We start from the raw sequence: 26,719 nt of genomic DNA on the forward strand, positions 1-26,719 counted from the left end.
GCCAAGTGGCTTTCTGTTAGCGTAGCGTTCAATAGAATAGACTACGAATGTATGAGATTGACGTAAGCTGTAGATAAACGTATCTACAGCTTACGTCAATCTCATACATTCGTAGTCTATTCTATTGAACGCTACGCTAACAGAAAGCCACTTATCTACAGCTTACGTCAATCTCATACATTCGTAGTCTATTCTATTGAACGCTACGCTAACAGAAAGCCACTTGGCTAGGGGGGCAGGATGATTACGGACCTTAATGCTGCATATATACAATATCAATTCTAATCATCTTTGCATAATAATAATATCAAGTAGAACATGTTGGCATAGCGTCTATTCTTGTACTGTTTGGTAATAAAATATTGTACTATATTATCTACTTACAACTCATTTTTGTTTAATAATTATTATATCACTAATACTGTGCATACTATGTAGATTCTGCATATTGTTATTCCTTAGAAAATTCTTCATGATGACAAATCAACAACTGATATTTTTTACGTAATTTCACCTTTTTTTATTTTCAATCTCCATTGCTGACGGTACACGGATGTAGGGAACCCCACACTTTTATCACACATTAGCACATTTCGACATACTTGACGCAATTGGATGCAATCTGTTCCAGGGCCAAGATCAATCCGGGTACCTCCATGTCGGAGGTCGTCGAATGGTACACCAACGCGAATGCTGCCTTACTGACTCACCTTACTAAGGAAATAAAGGACACCGATAGCAGTACTATATGGAGGTATGATTTAACGAGACACTTTGTCATTCCGAATTCCGTATCCTTGTGAATTTCAAATGAGAGCCGTATTTTTTGGGAACGTCCGCGTCGGCTTTTGTATGAGTTGTCATTGTAATTTCTAAGGAGAATATTTTATTATGTAACTATTTTTTTCAGCTAGTGTATTTTCAGTTTGAATACAGTATAAGTAACCAGTAGGCAGTAGGTATATAATATTATAATATGTACCTAACTTACAAAATATATAATTTAATCCGCATACCATATTACTTGCTTAGCCGTTTTATAGGGTTGCATCATGCGTGAGAGTATAGCAATCTATTTTTCCAAAAATTTTTGTTTAAAATTATAGCATGATTCTTCATCTATTATTATGTAATTAATAAATAAAATTTATACATTTTCTGGCCCAATTATTAATTCCTTAATCATAATATTTAAAAAAAAAATTCTCTCATTACGTACATTTTTATGGGTATCATTTAAGCTATCACCAATTTAATTAGTTTTGTGTTTCTTAAATAATACGGTTTACCCTCAAAATAGTAGATCTGTCACCAAAATGTAGTCACCAAACAATGCAAAATCAGTTCCACAATAAATCACCTAAAATCCTGAGATATAAGGTCTAGTACCAAATAAATGTTTTTGTATGTATTATAATAGGTGTGTCCTAATAAGTACTTAAGCAAACTAATTTAAAGAGATCACCAATAAATCATATTATGTTACTAAAAGTTAAATAATCAATATTTATTCTTAAAAATAATAACCACTGAATAATCAGCTCTGGTTTAATAGCTGGCTAATGGTTAGCATAATTTTAGATAAAACACTTAATTAAAGTTAAAATAATCAATATTTATTGTTAAAAAACAATACCTAATCACTGAATAATCGGCGCTGGTTTGGATTTCGAAGGGCGCCCCCTTTTTCTTTTCTGGCCGATAAGCACATTTTTTTGCTTCTGGTGGGGGGTTGGCCAGCTTTAAGCGTATGGCTAATCCGATAATATGTTTGCACATGTCAATTTTTAAAGTGCGCCAATTTGTCTCCGCCCCTTTGATCATTTTTTCATTAAAATTATAAATTGATGTATTAAATTGATAACGAATACTATTAATTTATTATCTGAACGAAATAAAATGTTACTACTGTATAGGTGACAAAATATCAAATAAAAAGGAGTCGCAGTCAGGGATCGATAATCGATTTATTTGGTGACAGATCTACCATTCTGAGCACAGAGCTATTATATAAGTAACAAAACTGTTATTATAATAACGAAGTTTATATTCATGTAATGCAATATAATTTTATTGGTTATCGATCTCTTATTTTACACATATATTAACATTAATTTGATAATTCATACCTGGGAACAATTTTTGTTTATCTGAGAACGAAAATATTTCGTGGTGATAGATCTATTTATTAGGTGATACAACTTTATGACAAATATAAATTTTGGTGATAGAAAATATAGTTCCCCATTTTTATTAGCACAATCTTGCACAATATTTATTAATCACTCTACAATATTGTAACCGCTACTGTTTGCGTATATTTGCGTAGCGGTTTTCGATTTGTTTACTGTTACTGACCCCTTGACAGGATATGTCTTACTTAACAAGATCTGTTGCACAGTTAAGCAACCTGAGGCGCAGTCAGTGTATTGATGGGTGGCCGCTAAGTACGTTTTATTATTAAGGTATACAATGTTCAAACATCTTTACTAATATTATTATAAAGAGAATACTAATAATATTATTGTTTGTGTGTTTGGTTGAACGTGCTAATCTCAGGAACTTTGGATTTATTATAATCCATCGAAGGCTATAGGATATGTTATAATATCACCACGCTAAAACCAATAGGAGCGGAGGAATCGGGGTAAAACTGATACTAAGCTTTTTAACGTACATTGCGGTTTTTATCATAACAACAACAAAGTTAAATTTTTATCATAACAATAACCAAAATACTCCGAAGCCACGACAAATTTTTCGGCATCTAAACTATACAACTTAAAACTGTATGAGCTTTACGAAACAAATTTCAAAAGTGAAGCCTCATTTATAATAAACCAATATCCACTCCATTGAATATCGAGGTTAATTCGTCGATGCATCTATGATTATCATAATCAGTGCTTGCGATGTAATCAACTCGCTTATGTAAATAATTTGATGTCATTAGTTTCGTGTTACCGATGATTGATCGGGTAATTAATGTTTATATTGTTAAATTGTTAAACTTCTGTATACTAATATACCTATAATGATTTATAACAGATTTGCTATCCCGCGTGGTTGCAATCGTGGGCGATCCCGCGGGAAAAATCTAGTTTTTCAAGCTCTGCTATTCTGAAGTATAACCTATATTACTGTAAAGTTTCATCCAGTAGTTTTTCTTTGTAACTTTCCTGTTTAGTAGGATGTGAACACTTTCACGTTTATCGCGGATTAGGACCAAAATAATTACATGTCAAACATGCAGTACTTCTTCACAAAATTCAAATAGACGATGTTTCTTTTTTCCGCGTTTTTGTACTTTCATGAGGATAAGGCATTTTAGGTAAAGAAAATGATACGGTAGGTTACAATTAGGTAATCAGAGAGAAATATCAACGTATTTTGTCTTTGGCAATTGAGCTAAACATATTATATAATATTCACATGTGCATATTATAATATTGTGTGTATCTTCGCACTCAATGACTCTTCAGAATTTACGTGTTCAATACGTCAATTATTACGCGGTATTTGTTGCAAGGGTAAAATAATAATAAACAAAATTATATCCCATTCATAAAGTACTATTAATACATTTTAAGAATTATACAGAATAATGTAATAATTCTGTAGTACAGTCACACAGGGCGTAACATATTATGTACTTATATTCAAAATTTACTACTTGAATAGATACTAATTTAAATAATTTATTATAATATCTATTAAATGTTTGTTTTAACATTTAAATTGTTATAAATAAACACAACATTCATTATCCCAGTTCTTCGTAAAAGTAAAAAAAAATTATGTAGCAGGGTCACAGATAATAATATTTAATCTGTGTCCATAGATTATACAATAGGTGTCGTATCACTATCAATAGGTACATTGGTAAATAATGTGGCAAATTTATTTAAATTCTATTCTTAGAGTATATACTATCTATAGAGTGCGAACAACCAAGTGGGAACAGTAGGCACAGGTGGGAACAACACGACGTTCCCGCCGCGAGCGCTCGCAGTCGTGGTTGAGTGCTCACGAAGTGCGTTGCTCTGGATTTTTTTTCATATTACGAATAAACATGGTGAAATGTTCTGTTCTATCTTGCAAAAACGATACTAGAAAATACACAAAATTGAAATCCACTATCACATTCCATCAGTAAGTCGATTGTTATACTTATTTTTATGAAAATAAATCTAGCATCGCGGGGGTGAAGGGTAGGTGAGAGGCGGACACGCGCAGGCTTGCTCGCGCGCCTCACTGCCGCCCCGTGATCGTAGTGATGTGACCTGACCAACGCTGTACTCGATATAAAGTTTACTAGAAGAACTATATTTTAACAAATTATTTATTTAACTTAAAATTTAAAACTCTTTTAAAAATGTATTATTAATATATTTGTGGTGTGTTTTGTATGATACACTTTCTAAAGGCCCCAGTACACAATGGCCCATGCTGATCCATTGCAGGCAATGCACAACTGGAGGCCACGATCAATTGCTGTTCACACAATGGCCCATGTCTCATTGCTGCCTGGCAAGCCACTTGCGATGGACGTACAGGGCTCAGATTGATATAAATCAAAAAACCTGAAAGTTTCTTCATTGCTCCACGATTCTGACATTTTAGGCGATCAAATACTATATTTTAATATAAAAATAAAATTCTAGTTCTAGTACGCAACAAAAAAGTGCTCTAATCCGGTCAGCGGTCGGTTACGAACTAAACAATGGCCCATTGTGTGAACACCGCAGGCCACGCTACGCCACGATTCCTTTGAAGTGTGCCCAAAAAACCGACAACTCCCCGATTGCGCGCCACGACAGACCATTGCCCGCCATCATATACCATTGCCCCGTGTACACAATGGCAATGGCCTGCAATGGATCAGCATGGGCCATTGTGTACTAGGGGCTTAATATTATGAATGCGAATGTAAATGTAAAGTATGTAATGTTACGATATATTTTCTGAACCGCTTAATTGATTTTGAAGATTTTGATAGTAGAATGGATAAAATTAAATAAAAAAATTATTAATATTATTTATTATATTATCATTTTAAATTATTAATTATTTCTTAATATTTTTTACCATTTTTAAAACATTATTATTATGGTTTGATTTATTATTAAAGAAATAGCACTAAACTTATTAACTTTATTATTTAAAAAGTACTCACGTTTTTCTGATATTCCAATTAAACATATTTTTTTAAAGTACTTATAATTAATACAAGAAAATTTCATATATAATATTTAATATTCAAATGGAATAAACAAACTTTATTCAGTTGGTAGACAAATTTAAAATTACATATTTATACTTTATTCGTATATTTTTCCTTTAATAACTTATTGAACATAAAATTTACTTATGATACATATTTATTTACATAACTTATCGACAGTTCAACACGCAATTGATACCTACCCATCCCTATTTGTCACACACACATCTATATAGTATCTATAGCTCATCTGCCTACGATGCGCAATAAGCAATTTGTGCAATACACTCGCTCTATACTATTGTAATATATACTCTAAGATTCTATTAATAATTAAATAAAAAATAAAATAAAATTTATGAGTTTCTGAAAACTTTTAGTATTCATAGTTATTAGTTATACATTTTAATTTATATTTAAATTTTGGGTTTTATCCCCAGTGACATTTCACTTTGGCAAAATTATTGCTTCAGCAATATACGCAAAATGAGATTAGATTAGTAGTGACAAATAATAATTACCTACTATAAGTCTAAAAAAATACAGAAATCTTCATACTTCTTTTATAAATTTATAGCCGCTGATAAAATTTGCATGTGATTTTGCTTTTTAAACAGAATCATAGTCGCCATCAAATACATTATAACAAAAAAAAATATTTTTGCGGGCAACACTTAAATAAAAAAAGTCTTTACACCAACTAGTAAATTAGTTAGATTTTGTGATCATCGCCAACATAAGAATGATTCATCTCAAAATCATGAATCATATTGAATGGATTTCGCGAAGTATTGTGAATAAGAAATGTCACACATCGTTTAATTTGATTTTTTTATGAGTGAACCGTTTCAATTAGTTTACTCTTTATGAGTGAACTATTAAACTGATGAATTGGTGACATGTACACTAATTAAAATTATTTGTGTGAGTCAAAGTTTGAGGGTATTGTATTTTTTACTAGAGTTTATTTAGGGCCGATTTTTCAATGCTTGGATAAAACTTATTCGTCGAATAATGTATAAAACTACCATTTTAAAAACGTATTCTAATTGCCCGTATTTGACAGTTTACGTGACATTTTAATATTATCGTGTAATACTTTATTGGACGGATAAGTTTTATCCAAGCATTGAAAAATCGGCCCTTAAATGACTAATAAGTACGTTTTTCCATAAAGATGTCGTCATAATTGTGGGGACTAACGGGAACTTACCTTTCTATTAGCATTTATATAATATTTCTAGGTATGATTAAAACTGGCACATAAAAACATAAAAAAAATAATATGGAGGAGAATTCGAAATTCAAAATTATTTCGTTTACCGTAGCGTGGTTGTTACAAATTAAAATTTAAAATAAACAAAAAAGCTGGCACAGAAAAGAAAAATAAAGAAGAGGGGAATTCGAAATTCGAAATTCAAAATCATTTCGTGTACCGTAGCGTATTGGTTGATACAAAATAAAATCTAAAATACATAAAAAAGGCTTCGTGAGTGGTAAAACTGAGTGAGCTCAAATAATAAATTATATTATAATATGTACTATTATCCAGCTTCTCATTCTATCTCATAGACTTTTTTTGAAGTGAAACTTCTTTAGGCGCGTATTGTAAAATTTCAAGTTCGCGTCATGGCAATGCCGTCACGACATGGAGTAAGTTAACGATTTTCGAAACCAATCTTGCCAAAGAAGTTTCACTTCTGACACGCGTGCTCGGAACACACGTTCCTTTTTATGTAAATATTGTGTTTCTTTAGATATCTAGTTGGATTCAAGAACCTTCTGCGAAGTATTGAGTGTAAGGGCATAGCATCAGTGCTTGGTATAAATTACTTCGCGTGGGGATACCTGCAGTCCAGAGCTCATGAAAGGTACACTAATAAGAATTGTATGCTAGTATGTACATTAATTATAATAAAAAAAACAGGGAAGCTATTCAAATTAAAAAGCTTAAAATTCGTAGATATATTTTTCAATTTTCATATTTGTTTTGAATGTATTTTTTAAGTAGGTAAGTATTATTTACTGCAAAATATCATGTTCTAAATCATACTGATAATAATAATATAATATAAGCCTTTATTCAGACACAATATGATACGTAATATTAAACACTTATTCTGACGACTCTGATGAGTCAATGACACCAACAACACGGTCTGTTTGCCCAATCCTGGCAAAGGCCTCCTCCATCTTTCCAAGTGCTTTCCTTGGCAATGTTTTTTCCAGTTAAGCCTTAATTTCATCCTCCCATCTTCGAACTACTGATAATAATAAACATTAAGTTCATAGGTAATCGAAAATACCAATTAATTGTAACAGTCAATGAATAGTCGAATGTATTATTTTAGTTCTATGCCATACATTGTTATACATACTGGACGCTTATCTTGAAATATATAAATTTAGTGTTATTAGATAACTCTTAAATTTCTCTTTCAGGTACATAACTCACATGGTCCTTGGCCGAGATCTCCTGGATAACACATTAAACCTGGTACCAGCATTGATCCCCCTACACAAGGATATAAAAGAAGACAGTCCGGAATACCAGGTTCTGGAAAAGAAGTAAGTATATACCCACAATTTTCTCAATCTTCTTGTTTATACATACTTACAAACATTTCACCTAATTTTCGGAGAGGAGAGTAATGTTTTTGTTCAACTGGGGCTTTGTGGTATTTTTTTTTTTATTGTCGATAGGGTAGCGCTTGACCACAATCTCGCTTAATAGTAAGCTGAGATGTGGTCTAAGATGGTACGCGCTTCCCTAGAAGGTACCTGTTCACTCTACGCTTGGTAGACAGGAAAAGAATATCAAATACTTTGAAAAGAACTCGTATAGTATATTTCTCTATATTTTCTTAGTAAATACATACTTTTTAAATGAAGTGTAAAAAAATATAAAATTGTAGATTATTATAAGTACCTACTATTAATTAACAAACATAGCTTTTTTATCTGTTTTTCATTCGTTCAGCGGTTACATCTGCTTTCTAACATCTCAATATAATGTGTAAGTACCTATATTCTAAATGTTTTCAATTATTATCATTAAGTTTTGTTAAACTTTGAATGTAAACTAGGAACAAATGACAAAGTTATTTTAGGTAAGTCAGTACATCACTAAAAACTTTTGTTTATTAACTAATTAAACTGTTCATCATTTTTTATTCGTGCGCAGGCCAATTTCAGTAGTACCTAAGAAATTGAAAAAAACCATATAATTTTTTTTTTAATATTTTACGTAAACCATATAATTAGTATCACATATTTTTGCGAATGAAAATGAAAAAATATTTATTTAGACCCACATTATAAGAAGATTACATAAATGAGACACGACAATCGCCTAAACTAGGTACTAGACCTGTGCTATAGGCGATATCAGACATACCTAAGAAATTAAGAATCATTTATTTATAGCTGTAGGTAATTTAAATGTATAACATAAATCATGCATCCGTATTGACGTTCATTCATAAACTTATTACTATATAAAGCATTAAAGGATAAATAAATAATTCTATATTCACTACAGTTTCATTCATGTATCCAGTTTTCAGTAAACAATTTTGTTCGATTACGTAATTACTTGTGGCTACTTCGGTTTCCCCATGAATGTTTCAATTTATAAAAAACGTCATACTTAATTTGTTTTAAATACTAATGTTTTTACTTTATCCTTTAGGTATAAAATATGTATTACAGGTTTTTTTATTAAGACTACATAGAACATTTCTACGATTAAAATCATTTTGAAATCTGACTATAAAACATCAGATCTAAAATACATTTAATTATTTTACATAGTGTACAATAACATAAGAACGATTTAAGAAAGTCTTATATGCAAAACCAAATTTTTCTTCTCTATTTTTTTCTCTTCAACGAATCATTTGATAAAACGTTCTTTACAGCTACAGAATACAGATATAGGAAGTTCATAATTAATTACTTACTAATAATTATTAATTCTACATATTTTGTAATATGCGAATTATCCAATAATTACATTTTCAATAGCACGTGCTTTCATATCTCATAAAGCATAATTCAATACTCGTAAGTCGTAATACTACGTAACAATTGCATTCAAATGAGTCATATATATTCTGTAAATAGCTGATCTTCATTCATAATGGTCTGTGACGTTTTGATGAGGAAAAATCTTTGTCCAACTGTATACAATTATATTGTTAGTCTCCATATTAAATAAATTTTATAGTATGGCGCTTATAATCAAGCTACTGTATACAATTATACTGGGAGTCCCCATTTATATATATAAATCCATACTAATATTATAAATGCGAAAGTAACTCTGTCTGTTACTCAATCACGCCTTAACTACCTACTGAACCAATTTGCATGAAATTTGGTATAGAGATATTTTGATACCCGAGAAAGGACATAGGCTACTTTTTACCCCGGGACATAGGATAGGTTTTATCCCGGAAATCCCACGGGAACGGGAACTATGCGGGTTTTTCTTTGACTGTGCGGGCGAAGCCGCGGGTGGAAAGCTAGTGTTATAATAAGATTAGATTTAGGATTTACGATCAACGATGATGGATGTTGTATGATGTTGTATTAATAAATAAGAGGAAAGCGAAAAGCGAATTTTGTTTCTAATAAAATTAAGTATACATTTGAATCTTAGATGACATAGAACTTCCCAATAAATCAGTTAAGTTACTCAGATGAGAAAATTAAATAAACAAACAGACAAAGCATTTTCACATGTTTTTAATATATTAAAATATAGAAAAGGACACTAATCAGCCCATCATAATCAAAGAAATGAGTTAGCATTAAAAAACAATATAAAAAGAAAATGCCCCTGAAAGAATTCAGTAATGCGTGTCAAGGCTATTTCGCGGTCATTGACCTGCGTCTAATATAAACAATCCCCTAATTGAATTTGTTTCGCAAACGTGCACCGAATTTATTTGCTTACCTTCAAATGTATTGATATCTATTTTCATCTCGAATTGTTTAATATGTAATTTCGTATTCCATGTTCGTACTAAAATGTATGATAGCTGAAGTACGCGGTTTCATTCGCGTATCTAGTAGATAGGTACCACAGACTACTAAATGCTAAATAGTTACTACGTGTGTACTAATACAGATTATAATATAAATCCTACTTATCTCTACTAATATTATAAAACTGAAGAGTTTGTTTGTTTGTTTGAACGCGCTAATCTCGGGAACTACTGGTCCAATTTGAAAAATTCTTTCAGTGTTAGATAGCCCATTTATCGAGGAAGGTTATAGGCTATAATATCATCACGCTAAGACCAACAAGAGCGGAGAAATGCGGGTGAAACCGCGGGGAACAGCTAGTATTATTAGCTAGTATTATAAGCGAGAAAGCTTGCAAGAATAGGATGGATGAATAGATGTTTGTTTTTTTTTAAAGAAAACAGATGATTTGATATGAGTCGTATGTGGTGCATAATATTATAATCTACTAGCTGGAAGTATGCGTATGTATGTTAACTAATAATAATAATGTATCTCTTTCCCAAATATTATCATCTGTTTTTTCCGTGAAAAATAAATAAATATAAAGCAGAATTTTACGTGCATAAAATTAGCATGATGTACTAGGAGAGGATAAGATTACAAGCGATGCACTGGGATTACCCGAACCGAACTGAGGTTTTCACACAAAATACCACTTGTCTTTTAATTTATGTCACTGATATACATTTATATCCATCTTTTTATTGCATATTAATGTAGTCTATCGGGAAATACGTAGTTATGAAAACCTGTTTTACTGTCTTATTCTACTTGATAACATAATTGGCCTTAACATTTTATAAATTGACCTATTACATATTAAAATTAATAGCTCGTGTCGTGTTTATTATTAACATTTCATGCCGTAGTTATTCTGGATATTGTTATTGAAGTATCAAAAAATAACTGCGTTAAAAACAACCGACTTCAAAAACGGAAAAGTAAGAAATAAAAAAGATTTGATATTATTAATTACTACATATTATTTTTATGTGCTATTTACTAAAAAGGTTTGATGTCGGTGCATGGGCTTAATACTAAGTGCTTAGTGTTTGGCACCGACTTCAAACCTATTTAATAAATAGCACATAAAAATAATATGTAGTAATTAATAATATCAAATCTTTTTTATTTCTTACTTTTCCGTTTTTGAAGTCGGTTGTTTTTAACGCAGTTATTTTTATTTAATACTTTTTAGTGTATTTTTCAACACGAATCAAACGAGCCCAAACTCGATAAAGTTGAGTCAATATATTACTGAGTTCCTATGGCCACCTTCCGATTCCATCATCAGATCAGCTCCATGTCATGATAATGTTTCATCGCTATCCAATTTACATTCGTATACAAAATTTCAGCTCAATCGGTTACCGGGAAGTGAATCAAAGTTACTTGCTACATTGAAATTAAGTCATCGAGTACAGACAAAAATGCTCATAAAATAAAAACTACTAGGCCTAGCCGAATAAAATTTTTATGGGACCAATTCGACACCATCCCGCATCGAACAAAAAAAGAATCACGTAAATCGGTTCAGAAACCTCGGAGTAATCGGTGTACATACATAAAAAAAAAAAAAAAAAAAAAAATATACCGGCCGAATTGATAACCTCCTCCTTTTTTTTGAAGTCGGTTAATAAAATATAGAGGAATGTCTATTGAAACGCTATTCAAAGTCAATATTGATCTTACTTTCGTATCAGTTTAATTCTTGTAATTAGAAAAAAAAAGACGTGTGTCACTCGGGGACTGCCGCGGTAAAGCTATTGCATGCTATGCCTTCAAGCCACACCTCCACCCTTCGGAGTGGGGAGCGTGTGGTTTTTTCGTTACGGGATTTCTCGATTCGGTCCCCGCGCTCAAGGCCCGCGATAGAAGCTATGCAATAGCTTAAAAAAAATTGTCATAGAATTATTGGTTCATAATATTTGATTTGTTGTTACCTACATAATATTTTGTCGTTTGTAAATTAAACAATCTTTTCATATTGTTACAAACCAGTAGGTACGTTATCACATTATAAATATAGAGTAAGTAATGAAAATGACTATTGGCTAATTGCCAGTAATTGTTGAAGACTGAAATCATGAATAACGTAAATTCCTTTTCCTTCTTTTCTCTGAATCACAACATATTTTGTAATAATTTAATAATTTTATCTCATTAAAGACTAAGAACTGTGATATTTTCTTAATTACTAATCAGTTAGTTCAATTTTATTTTTGTTTTAGGTACCTATGTGTATTGTGGTGTCATGTGAATATAAAAGAATCCATACATTCTTATACACATAGTGTATGTCTAGCAAGTACACGTGTCTGAAGTGAAACTTCCTTGGCTAGATTCCAAGATATCAAAGTCGTCTTCTTACTCTATGATGTGACGTGTATTGCCATGACGTGACCTTGAAACTTTACCCTCAACGCGCCTAAAGAAGTTTCACTTCAAAAAGATAAATCATTAAAAAATTTAGCAACAACCGCAACAAAAGTTAATGCCCTCCATCGTATTGATAGGCTACATTGATAAACTTGAACCTGTGAAAAAAGACAGCGCTATATACGTTGTGTAGCGCCATCTCTTTCCCACACTGAAAATATTACTGCTATAGCACATATTGGCCCCACTATAAATGATAACATTCTCTTCAGAAACCAGCAAATAGTTGACAACAAGCAACGCGCAGGCAGCGTCACGGATGCCATAGAATACTTCGACCAGACCGCGACGCTGCTGTACAAACTTCGAGCGGTGCAAAAGCAGCTAAGGGAGTATATACGGTAATAAAAACTAGAATAATATAAAAAAGGTAGTGTCTAATCACCTACATGAATAGTATTACATACATAACTTGTGTTCTTTGTATGTAAAGTTTGTACGAACCGGTGATAACAATTCTTTCTGTACTTAACGAGTCAAAATAACTTCTTAATAACGAAGTTTTTGTACGTACTAAAAACGATATCAATCTTGAATTCAAATGCTCATTCATTCACTTTTAGCCAGGTAGTTATAGTTTTCAACCGACTTCAAAAAAAGGAGTTTCTCAATTCGGCCGGTATATTTTTGTTACGTAAAGATAGCTCTCGCCAGGGCATGCCAAAAAACACGAAAGCTTCACGAAAGCGTTAGGTTAGGTTACTTTACTTTTATTTTCTTTTTGTCTACTACATGTTTACTTTTTGTCGGGTTCTATGTGTACGTACGGTGTTCTATTTTTTCGTCACATAAACATTCATATCGTCATCTTAACTATTATTATAGGAAAGCTCAAAATCTTTGTATAAGATGATTTAGTGACCGAGTAGGGTTTGTCGAGTTAAAGATGATCCTTTGGTCTGAGAGATGAATTCACAATGAAGGCACGACCCTTTGCCACTATTTAACTATAAGTATCTACATAATATTTTAAATACACTTATATATATCCTGAAAATTGGGATACGGGAACGGGATACGGGATACGAAAATTGGGAAGATGGGATACGTGTTTGTTTGGGACATAAATTGTTACAGGACCAAAAAGATAGCATCTATGACGTTATGAGTATAGTTACAGCATTGTGGTTTGGAGGTAATACACTCGCGTGCGCCGTATATGGATATAATATTATAATTTGTATTAAAAATTATTATGAATCATGTTCAAGCGCGTGTTTGTACCTTGCTCATTGAAATACTGCTTTTGGTTGATCATCTAATATTATATATTATAAAGGCGAAAGTTTGTATGGATGTATGGATGTTTGTTACTCTTTCACGTAAAAACTACTGAATCGATTACAATGAAATTTAGCACACATATAGAGGGTAACTTGGATTAACACACAGGATAGTTTTTATCCCGGAAATCCCACGGGAACGGGAACTATGCGGGTTTTCCTTTGCAAACGCGGGCGAAGCCGCGGGCGGAAATCTAGTACAAAATAAAGATAACATGCCATAGATTTCTAATGTTATCTTAAAGATATATAAAAATAGCAAATTACCAACTTTATATAGAGCCAATAATAACAAAAAAAAAATACAAAAACAATATATTTCCGTAAATATGCTTTGATTCACTAAGTTTCTGACACTACACACCATAACAATTAAAAATATGGAATGTTCAACCAACCATTGTTTTCAGGAATGGCGTCAATGAGAGTCTACGAAATGCGCGGCAAAGCGAAGCCGTGTGTGCCGCCATCTTGGTTCTCGTGTGTGTGATATCGCCTATCATCATAGTACTCGTTAGGAATGCAGTTAATACCATACAGGTAATAAATCATACACATTTACAAGGAAAAAAAATAATTTTTTTTATAGTAGAGCAAGCAAAGGCTTATTTTAATTGGTCTTCACCGCTCATAAACACTGGCAAAACTAGTGGTGTTGTTTTTGTGGTTTTACTGGCCTTTTTTAGACATCTAAGGTCTTTACTTAATAATATTATACAATAATCCTACTAATATTATAAATGCGAAAGTTTGTATGGATGTATGGATGTATGGATGTATGGATGTATGGATGGTTGTTACTCTTTCACGTAAAAACTACTGAACCGATTACAATGAAATTTAGCACACATATAGAGGGTAACTTGGATTAACACATAGGATAGTTTTTATCCCGGAAATCCCACGGGAACGGGAACTATGCGGGTTTTCCTTTGCAAACGCGGGCGAAGCCGCGGGCGGAAATCTAGTATAATATGATTTTATTATTATATAGGGATAAATTTTAAAGAACGCCAGATGGTAGATAGTTAATGTTGTTTGTTCAATATTATAAATAACACGACAATATAGAACTATCACAATAGGTCTACGTTACCTTAAACAAAAAATATATTATTGAACTGAAACTTCTTTATCGGGGTTGGAAAAAAATTTAGTGTAACATATTTTTTTCGTTACGCGTGACATTTTTCCGTCACGCGTGATTCGACGTATTTCTGTAAAGTTGCATAATATAGTAAAATATTTTTTTGAAAAGTAAGGTCATAAAGAAGTTTCACTTCTTACGTGTGTACACTAGTACACGCACACATTTTTTTTATTAAATAACCATTTGTAAGTAAAATAAATAAATACGAGAAAACAGCTGATCGTGTCATTGACCGCTACTGCGATGGCGCCAAGATTTGACCTTATAAACGAGGTAAATCATGTAAATAATGCCATTTGAGCTACCATCGTATGTCGTCATCTCGCATTTAATAGTTGCGTATTTGATCGTGAAACCTTTTCGAAGTTACGTACCTGTACTATTAACAGCTATTCTGTGGTTACGGTATGTTTTTATGTAAATACCTATATAAGATTCTAAAGCATAGCCATAGTATAAAGAGAAAGTATTGACTACATAATATTTCTATTGAAAATCTCTTCATAATCAATCACACCGTTTTTAATTTATAAGCCCACTTTGATTCTACTATCACGATCATCCAATATTACAATTGAATTTTTGCATTTAATATTTGTTTACATAATTTAATGATTGCGTGATTTTTTAAGGCATTTAACCCTATACTTTCAGGTATACGCAAGAAACCTATCAGAGAAAGCAAGAGAATTAGAATACGAGAAGGAATTAAGCGACTCTCTTCTCTACCAGATGTTGCCGGCGAGTGTTGCGAAACAGTTGAAACAAACACAGCAGGTAAAGTTACAATAAACATATTATGTTGAGCAACACTCGATCAAAAATCATAACAAATGGTTATGGTCACGTTAGGGTATAAATAAAGAGGTGTAGATAGGTTAAAAAAAAATGTGGCTAACTAGCCAGTATTTAATACAGTTCTCTTTTTCGTTCATGATAATTGAATCATGCCATCTTTTTAAGGCTGGTTGCAGAGCTTCACCGACTATCAGTGCGTACGTCAGTCGCGCTTGTCATATTATGTATGGAAATACGCGTGCGTGTGGTTGGTCTGAACGGTTTTATGAATTTCCATACATATTATGATAAGCGCGACTAACGTACGCACTGATGGTCGGTGAGGCTCTGAAACCGGCCTAAACGTGTGTCTTATGTGTGCGTTGTGCCGTTTTTGAAGATAGAATCACAGATAGAATTTTGTATTTGTAAACTATCTAAGGATAGAGCACACTACAATATATCCTGTAAATCAGTTCAGAAACCTCGGCGAAATCGGTAATTAATAAATTATTAACTTAATTTTAGTACAAAACAACAGAGTTGTGGATTTACCGTTTATAGGAAATCCGATCACAAATAAGTAAATGTTATTCAAAGAAAGGATATCTACTTTATGTATAACCGCATTATATTCCACATAATTAAAATAGTGTCAAAGGAAATTTGTGCATTCAATTCATGAATAATTTTGGATTACATACATACGAACGTCTGTCTGTATATCTGAATACACATTGTATCTATACCTACCTAGTACCTACATATACAGGGTATCCCACTATTGGTACACTAAGCGCGAAGGGACTTGTAGTTTTGCATACTCTGATCACGTAAAAAATACTTAAACAACAAAATAACATCAAAATTTTTTTGCTAAATTTTTCCTGTAAATCCATGTTATCTTTTCTAGCTTCGAGCAGCTGGCAAATACCGCTTCTCTAATGTGAGCATTTTTTGTATGAAAACATAATCTTAAACGATAGCTCACGTGCTGGTGTCAAAGTTGAACGGGTTGCTTGTTATGTACTTATTATACGAGTTTTAAAAATTCATCTAAAAAAAATGCGTCTGGAATTTTATAAGTATTTTTTACGTACTCAGCGTATGCAAAACTATAACCTCCTTTGAGCTTAGAATACCAACAGTGGGACACCCTGTATAAGTAGTGCAGCAACAAAAACAGAAAGCACACGTAATTTAAGAATGGTTTTAAAACCTATTCCATTTTTCACGCCAGGTACCGGCGGAATTTTTCGCATCAGTCACTGTATACTTCAGTGATATAGTTGGCTTTACTGCGATCGCTGCTGTCTCGACCCCATATCAGGTACATAATAATATCTTACTAAAACATAATGTGTTAGATTAATTTGATAGGGTCGATTTTACATAGTTACTTTTATTAAAAATTAGTTTTTATATATTATAGGTGTTATATTTTAAGACGATTTTATACTAAGGGCCAATTTGAATTTGATATTTTTAGTTTTATGGCATTAAAATGCTTTATAAATGTAAATTTATAAAGAATAGAAAAAATTCGATCACGAGGCGGGACTCCGGGGCGGATGCCTAACCACGGATTGGCGCGAAAGGATGCGGGTTCGAGTCCCGTCTAGTGATCGAATTTTTTTCTATTCTTTATAAATTTATAAGGGCCAATTTTTCAATCATTGGTTAAAACTTAACCGTCCAATAAAGTATTAAATTTCACCTGTTAACTGTCAAATACGAGCAATTAGAAAATATTTTTGAAATGGAAGTTTAATGCGTTATTCGATGAATAAGTTTTAACTTAGGATTGAAAAATCAGCCCTAAATCATGGATCAGCCCGTATAATTTTAACTTTTTAAGCTATTGCATAGCTTCTATCGTGGGCCTTGAACGCGGGGACCGAATCGAGAAATTCCGTAACGAAAAAACCTCACGCTCCCCACTCCGACAGGCGGAGGTGTGGCTTGAAGGCATAGCATGCGATAGCTTTACCGCGGCAGACCCCGAGTGCCACACGTCTTTTTTTTATTTTATTAATGGTAGTGACCCTGTGTAAGATAATAGAATTGGAATTTTAAGCTCTTGCTCACAAACTTCCGATTTGCGAAGCTACTCGATGCTAAAGGATTATCTTTTGCAGGTTATAAGTTTTCTAAACTCGGTGTATAAGCTATTCGATGAAAGAATAGAATGCTACGATGTTTATAAAATTGAAACTATTGGAGATTCTTATATGGTCGCGTCGGGGCTGCCTGTGAGGAACGGTAAGAATTTTATTTCTAAAATACCTAAGTATGAAATTAGAAATTAAATTAATTATTATTAATTTAATTTTATTAAATTATTTACCTTAGATAAAGCGGAAATATAATTTAAAAAAAATTATGGCTAATATAATACTAAAGCTCACTGTTGGATTATATTTTATTGTACATCTACTATGTTTTTTCATGTTTATTAATCAAAGCACAGCAATGTTAAGTGTGAAAACAGCAACAAATTTATAGTAGGATAAAACCAATTGCAAAAGGAGGAAAAAGGTCGATCTGAGGCCGTGAAATGGGAGGGCGGGAGGATTAAAGGTTTTACGGGTTTTCTTCTCCTGTGGAAAAAGTTTTATTGCAAAGCTAATTAATTATTTTCAAAACTATTTATTAGACCAATAGGTTTTAACATTAAACTTGGTCCCTTAGGGAACAGTGTGACATGTATGTTTATATTTGTTTATTGTACATTTCATACGTTTGGATAAAACGTTATCTGTTTTTAAATGTTAGTCAATAATTCATATATTTCAATTCAAATAGGCAATAGACATGCAACAGAAATAGCAAGCATGGCACTAGAACTGCTAGAAGCCACGTCGATGTGTCGGCTGCCGCACCGCCCTGAACAGGTAACATAGGTAAAACTTGTATTTCTGCTTATTTCTTTTATTTTTGAGGTTTATTTTTTTTTGTTTACTTTTTTATATTCAGCGTTAATGTAAGCATCCTTATTTTGTTCGTTTCTGCTTGTACAGTTTTGATTTTGGCTTCAATGTCAACACTGCCTGCGGTTTAGAATTATTGCATAAGCCTGTAACATTTAGAGGAGAATTTAGAGTGAAAATTAATCCAATGTTAATTTTTCCAATCATAATTAATGGCAAAATTGGCTAGTCTATTTGCAAGTTTAAGAAGACGATCCTAAAGACATAAAAGATTGTCCTTGATTGCCGAAAAACTAATGTGTAATGCATGGTAAGCCTTTGAACAATAGGGGAAAATTGAAATGAAGGAATTTTTAAGGTTACCTAAGGAATATAACGTGTGTATTCTTATCACAGTCTAATTTTTATTTACTTTATTTTTATTTACAGCATAATAAGTACGTTCACCCAAGTTACGTTTCGTTAGATATCAGACTTAATTGTATAAAATTGCAGACTCTCTACATGAGGAGTGGTATCCACACGGGTCCGTGTGTCGCCGGTATAGTTGGCACCAAAATGCCGAGGTACTGTCTCTTTGGAGATACCATCAATACAGCAAGCAGAATGGAGAGTACTGGAGAACGTTAGTACATTTCACTAGTTTTTTGTGAACGTTACCTAGTGTATTTTTTTGAAGTGAAACTTCTTTAGGCGCGTTAGGAGTAAAATTTCAAGTTCGCGTCATGACAATACCATCACGGCATGGAGTGAGGCGATAATTTTGGTATCTTTTAATCTTGCCAAAGAAGTTTCACTTCTGACACGTGTGCTCGGAACAAGTGTCTCGAGAATCGCACTGTAAATGACGCCACGCATCCAGGTGGTTAATTTAATTTTTTAAGGGAATGAAGATTATAACATTTTACAGCAATGAAGATACAAATATCGGAAGATGTGAAACGAGCGCTTGACAGAACCGGCTACTTCGTGACAACTCCGCGAGGGATGGTTGATGTCAAGGTAAAAAGTCAAAAGTATAGCGTAACCTTGAGCGTAACATTTGTGATCTGTGGTAACATTATAAAGCTTTTTATATTTATTATTTTTTTCTTTTACATACAATTTTCGTGATTTTTATGAAATTTTATATGTATCAGTCGAACTGCGAAATTAATAAACAATATAAATGCAAAAGTTTGTAGGTTTGTTACTCCTTCACGCAAAAACTGCAGAGCCGATTTTCATGAAATTTGGGACACATGTTACCTGGATTTTAATATATTTTAATATAGTACAGTGTTATTCGGAAAATCTCACCGGAACGGTGCTATGCGGATTTTCCTTTGAATATGCGGGCGAAGCTGCGGGAAATAAGCTAGTTTTTCGTAGTAGTAGATAGTATGCCATTTCGTCCTAAGAGATTTATACCTTCATTTAAAAACCGACGTTACAGGAAATAACATTAATTAAATAACATAAAACAACAAAGTTACGTATTAACAAAATGTGATAACCACACAAGTTATTTCAAACGTATTTATATTATTACGACATGTTCCTGTGACGAATGACAAAATGGCATCTTCCTGTGATGAGGAATGACGTCACACGCCATCATTCAATTGTGTCGTGTGACGTCATCCTACTCTTGTGAACCGCTCTGAATTGCTCCTGGTATTATTTGAAAATTATTATATTGAAAAAATTATTATATACCAATCGAATAATTGGAGATGACTGGTTTGGAATACAGATTACCTAATACCTATGTTATTACTAGGCATAAAATTTATCGTAACATGTATTAGGTATAGTACGCGTCACGTAAAAAGAACGCTGGATGAAAGTGATGGGGTGTGTTTGCACATGGATCGAGTTTTGCACGAAAGCAATGTGCCGATTATTTTATTTTTGAACTAGGCTCGCGAATCGTGGCTTCGCAACTACCTATTTGTTATTTTTATACCACCTCATAACACCAAATACACCGATAAATCGCCAATGCGCACGCGCAGCCATCCGTCAGCGTTCTTTTTACTTGACGCGACTTGTACGAGAAGCCACCGACAACCGAAACACAGTTTTCAAATGGTTTAGTAGTATAGTTAGTAGTAGATTTTATGTCAATAAACATTTTAAATTTACTAAATACTATCCTTCCGCCCGCGGCTTCGCCTGCTTAGTCTTAAACTTTACAAATTATATTCTAAAATCTTCATTCTTCTCAAATTTTCAAGTAAGGAACTTCGTTCCAATAAACTCCATAAAAATCTGTTGCCTAATTTTAAAGATATATGCATACCGACACATAGACGGCGGGAAGTGACTTTTTTTTTACTATACTAGCTTTCCGACCGCAGCTTCGCCCGCTTTGTCTAAAACCTAATAAAACATAATATACTAAAACCTTCCTCTTGAATCACGCTATCTATTAAAAAGACCGCATCAAATTCCGTTGCATAGTTTTAAAGATAAGCATAGATAGGGACATAAGGATATAGGGACAGACAAAGCGACTTTCTTTTATACTGTGTAGTGATAGTAATAGTAAAAAAAAAAGTGTGGCACTCGGGGACTGCCGCGGTAAAGCTATTGCATAGCATGCCTTCAAGCCACACCTCCGCCCGTCGGAGTGGGGAGCGTGAGGTTTTTTCGTTACGGAATTTCTCGATTCGGTCCCCGCGCTCAAGGCCCGCGATAGAAGCTATATGCAATAGCTTAATAAGTTGCATTTATTGCTATATTCAGAAACTGGTGCCTGAAATAGACTTAATAAGTCCCTTTCATGCACCAGTTTCTCACAACATTATCCTCTACTATACTTTGTGTAGCATAATTAAGTTTAGTAAACTTTTAATGTTCTGAGAACAAAATAAAGATGATTTTATTATTATTATTATTGCTTTTTTTTTTTTTTTTTTAATTAAAGATAGCCAGGCATTTGACTGCATCCTACCTGATGGTAAGTAGTGATGCAGTCTATGAATGAGCATGCCTGCCTAGAAAGAGCCTATTCACTTTTACCCTGAACAGATCCGGATTATAGGTTTCTGGAAAGACAGACGCGGGCAAGGCGTTCCAGTCCCTCGCTGTTCGGTTTATAAAAGAGTTCTGAAACTGTTTTGTGCGCAAAAAAGGTACATCAACTATGAAGGGATGGAAGCCAAGCGCGCGTCGAGATGTTCTGTGGTGGAAAGGGGAGGGTGGAATGAGATTATGCAGCTCCGTTGCACATTCCCCGAAGTGCAAGCGGTAAAAAACTGATAGGCATGCGACTTTACGTCTATGTTCAAGACTAAGCAGTCTACTCTTGGTCAGATTCTGGTCATCTATAATCCTTACAGCACGTCTCTCAATCGAATCCAATGCTCCTAAGTCCTAGATGTGTTTTTGCAGCTCCAGCCCATAAATGGCTGCAGTACTCCACACACGAACGAATTTGTGCTTGATATATATTTAGAAGCTGTTTTGGTGTGAAGTACTGCCTGACCTTCGATAATATGCCAAGTTTTTTGGCAGCCATTCGAGCCTTGGATTCGATGAAAGCACCGAAGTTAAGATCAGATGAGAGAGTTACTCCTAGTAGCTCGAGGTGGTCAGCTACTGTAATCGCTACATTCTGAAAAGAAGGCGTCAGCTCAAAACTACTCTTTTTGGCAGTGAAAAGGCAAGCCTGAGTTTTATTGGCATTGAATTGGACAAGATTGGCGTCGCCCCAATCTGAGACCTCTCTGAGACCTCTCCTATTCACGCGTTCGACCATCTTTTCGTCGCTATATACATCTTCATATCTTTCTAGGGTAAAGGTGAAATGATGACATTTTGGTTAGAAGGCCGGACGGGACCGTCCCCGGCGCGACCGAGCGCGCCCCTCGACTGCACTCCCACGTTCCTTGAGAGAATACACTCGCAGGGACGAGCGTCGCCACGTTACCAAACTAATAAATAAATAATTAAATAAATAAATAAATCGTATAATATTTTCTATCATAATTTGCTACATACATTTAATGACCCAGGCTCCTAATATAGTTAGGTATAAATTGTTTTTTAAGAGCCGAAACTAACTATTAATATTTTATACCATTTTATGGGCCTTGTTCACAATCGAGAACGTTGGCCCAAATGATCGTTGATGAATGTGTTTGGAATGTGTTTGTAAATAACCAATAGTTTTGATTAAAACGCTAAACGTTCCAAACTTAAAACTAAATGAAGTGATATGATTGGTTCTTTACAAAAACATTCCTCGCTACACATCCCCACACATTATTGGTAGAAAAGCACCCTAATGCATCCCTAATGGCGATTTTGTATAAACATCTACAATGACGACCGATTAAGGCCCTCTACACTATCGTGATTGCCTCTATTCGCCCAACGCTGCCCATTGTGAAGAGGCTCCATAACCCATATAATTATAGCATGTAAATGTAATTTCGATATAGTATGTGCATTAATTAATTATTATACATGCAGGACTTTTGATTTGCTGTAAATCGAATTACTCGGCTATTGAAAGCTCTGTTTTATTTCCTAATTATATATTTTTATAACTGTAGGATAAAATAAATGATATAGATAGAATATATTATTATTAAATAAGACTTTTTTAAAAATTGTTTTTTTTTTTTTAAATATAGAATCTCTGTTAGTTTAATTACCCATACCAGCTTAATAAAGTTAATTGTTTTATTAAATTAAACTTAGAATAAACAATTTATAATAAATATGTGTATTTTTAAAGATTTTCAACCATATTAAAGTTCTGTTGTTGTAATAATGTTTGTGTGAATTTATGAGAAATATAATTTTATGCTATAAACTTCGTCTTTTTTTAAACCCTTCGTCACATAACAATATTATATTGCGATTATAGGTATAATATAATATTACTCTATCAATAATTCTATCTGTAAATTCGTATATGTATACATATCTATGTATATAATAATATATAAAACTCAAAGGTGACTGATATAGTGATCTATCAACGCACAGCCCAAACCACTGGACATATCGGGCTGAAATTTGGCATGCAGGTTCAGGATGTCATAACGTAGGCGTCCCCTTAAGAAAGGATTTCCCGATATTCTTGCGGGAACGGGGAAAACGGGGATGTACGTACAAAGTCGTGGGCGGAAGCTAGTATATAATAAAATCGTAGGATATTCAAAACTGCATATTTAATATTTTTTCTAAAGAATAATTGGGGCGTGATCAACAATCGATATCTAAGCTAAGACTATAGTTTTTATAATTTTTGTATATTTGTCTGTATGTATACCTACTACGTCCCCGTTTCATCTATCTATCCTAAATTTAATATATTTTTTTAATAGGATACACTGTGCGCAGGTAACTTTATATATGTATGCTTGTCTCTTATACAATAAGGTAATAGCGGAAATAATAATTATTTTTATTGGGGTGCAAGTGTACTTATTTTCGTGACTATAACAGTGAAATAATTATCAAATAGGACTCGTGATTCGCATTCACACAAACAAACTCTTCAGCTTTTTATTAAGTATAGAAATTTAGGTACTTACATAATTATGAACTTTATAATTATGCCTTAACACGTTAGCTGCGAAACAGGGCTTGAAACACCCTGTCCGTGTCTCGTCGTTATAGCGGTAGGAAAAAACGTAAACTTCTCTGTCGTGCGGGAGGCATAACTTCCATCTGGTTCAGTGTAGGAAAGTGATATCTATATATCTGAGATGTGCTATTGATTCCTAGTTCAATGGTATACCGACCTTAATACCGGGTTTCTTAGACCTCGTGCCGCACTGAACAAATAAAAATTCTAACACAGTGCGGAACGAGGTTGCGAACACCTCGTACCACCGCGCACCTCGTACCGCACCCTATGCTAGCTCACGTGGTTAGTGTTGTGCAACGCATTCGAGACTATTTGTGGAACAACTTATTGAAGCTTTTACAAAGAATGACTTGAATGTAGATACAGGTAATTTACAAACATCCTAACTACTCGTTATAATAAATATCGTTAATAGAAACGTGAATGTGACATGTTGAGTAACTTTCTTCAAATAGGTTGATAATCATGATTACTATTAGTGTGTTTGTTCATTGAATCAACTAGCGGAAAATCCAAAACACCCGGCAATCGGTGTATGGCTCATCAAAATTTAACTCTTGCCCAAGTCAACAAGCCAACAAACAAGGCACATCATCTCTTAAAGGGATCAAAGAAGAGGAGACGTGTAGGTTGTTACTAAAAACTCCGCACCTTCTTAACAAGTCGTGAGGCTGACAAAAAAGTAAAGAAAATTCTCACAGAATGCACTGGTTGCAAACAATATTACCTATTGTTTGGCCTGTTTTAATGAAAAACATCCATAAGTTTGATAAATAAATACAATTAAATAAAATCGATATTTCTTTTCCCATCACTAAATTATATGAAAAACTGCTATTGTTCAGTGCGATATGGGGTACATCAGACCCCACATTTTATTTTACCCCTAGAATCTAAACTAACTAATCTAACCACGGGCGACGGTAGATTTAGGTTAATGAACTCATTGTTAATAATAATCACGACAAAAGCCGCACACTTTGTCTTATTTGGCGCCAAAAAAACGATTTTGGTCTCCTACGGGCGGTGGGGTTTAATATGCCTCGTGCCGCCACAATCTCTGGTATAGGACAAGGTTTAAAACGACCCGTAACGCAGTAATGGAAAGTACAGATATTTCTGTGCCGCAGTGAACGTGTTAACATATAAAGTGCCTAATATTCTAAAGTCTGTACCACAGAACATATAAAAGAGGTTATGTTCTGTGGTCTGTACCTATATGAACATAAAAAAATCTCACGATTCTCCTATACACGTTACCGCGTGCCCGCATTCGTGTCGCCGCACACGAGCCACTCGCGACATCCACAAGCGCTGCCATGAGATAGAAGCGTGTACCGTGTAGCGTGTGGGGGTAGCTTCAACCGTATGCGGCGAGTCCATATAAAATGTATGAAAAGTACAATTTTTTAATGCATATAAAGCAATATTGTACATTTTTTATTTCAAAATAAACTGTACATGATTATTTTAATTGGAAGAGCATTTTGGAAAAGAAGTATGTTATTAATCTAATTAATATTTAAGAATTAAATTTAAAGTGATTTATTTATTTAAGTGAGATGTTTCTCGACATAGTAATGTAAAATGTAAATAATGAATTGGCTTCGCCAACGAGGTGAAAGGGAATTCCCATAAGAATGAATCATGAGATGTTTCACTGTATTAAAAAGCAGTCTATATCCTTACAATTAGGCAGACAACAAATTTCGAGTTCCGACGTAAAGAAAGACAAACATATAAACAGTACTTTCGCATTATTATTAGTAAAGATACACAACTGTAACAATGCACAATTATTATTGTATCTACCACAGTGGCTCTACCATACTGTGTTTGTGATATTAACATAAGTAATAATGCATATTTGAAATAAACGACATTTAAACTGATTCTTAACTTTATTTTATGACATACATACAACAAGACATACATACAAGAGTAATTTTATTATCACAATCAATAAATACATTATACAACGTTGAAGTATAAATTGATATAAATTTATAAATATCACATATACATGAGATTCGAAACGTCTCAATTTATATTATCTATACTACATATAATAAATCTGTAGAAGGGTCAATTCTGTACATTGAAAATATTGAAAAAATAAATACCAGGGGGTGTTACTGGATCGATACCAAACCCAAATATGTGCTTAAAAAAAATTTTTGTCTGTCTGTCTGTCTGTCTGTCTGTCTGTCTGTCTGTATATTCAGGCATCACGTGAAAACTAACGGTTCGATTTCGATGAAACTTGGCATAATTATACCTTATTATCCTGGG

General features: G+C 33.4%; 1 protein-coding gene across 1 annotated transcript; it reads left to right on the plus strand.

The window, feature by feature from the left end:
- The first annotated feature begins 656 nt into the window (after positions 1–656).
- On the plus strand, positions 657–23,383 carry LOC123696439 (atrial natriuretic peptide receptor 2). Its single transcript, XM_045642595.1, has 12 exons — positions 657–754; positions 6,982–7,095; positions 7,667–7,792; positions 12,910–13,038; positions 14,391–14,520; positions 15,785–15,907; positions 17,148–17,237; positions 18,046–18,169; positions 18,713–18,801; positions 19,333–19,462; positions 19,748–19,839; positions 22,619–23,383. The coding sequence occupies exons 1-12, from the start codon at positions 657–659 to the stop codon at positions 22,766–22,768; spliced, it is 1,395 nt and encodes a 464-aa protein (XP_045498551.1). The 3' UTR covers positions 22,769–23,383.
- The last annotated feature ends 3,336 nt before the right edge of the window (positions 23,384–26,719 follow it).

The sequence above is a fragment of the Colias croceus genome, chromosome 12, assembly GCF_905220415.1.
Source record: "Colias croceus chromosome 12, ilColCroc2.1".
Taxonomy (NCBI): domain Eukaryota; kingdom Metazoa; phylum Arthropoda; class Insecta; order Lepidoptera; family Pieridae; genus Colias; species Colias croceus.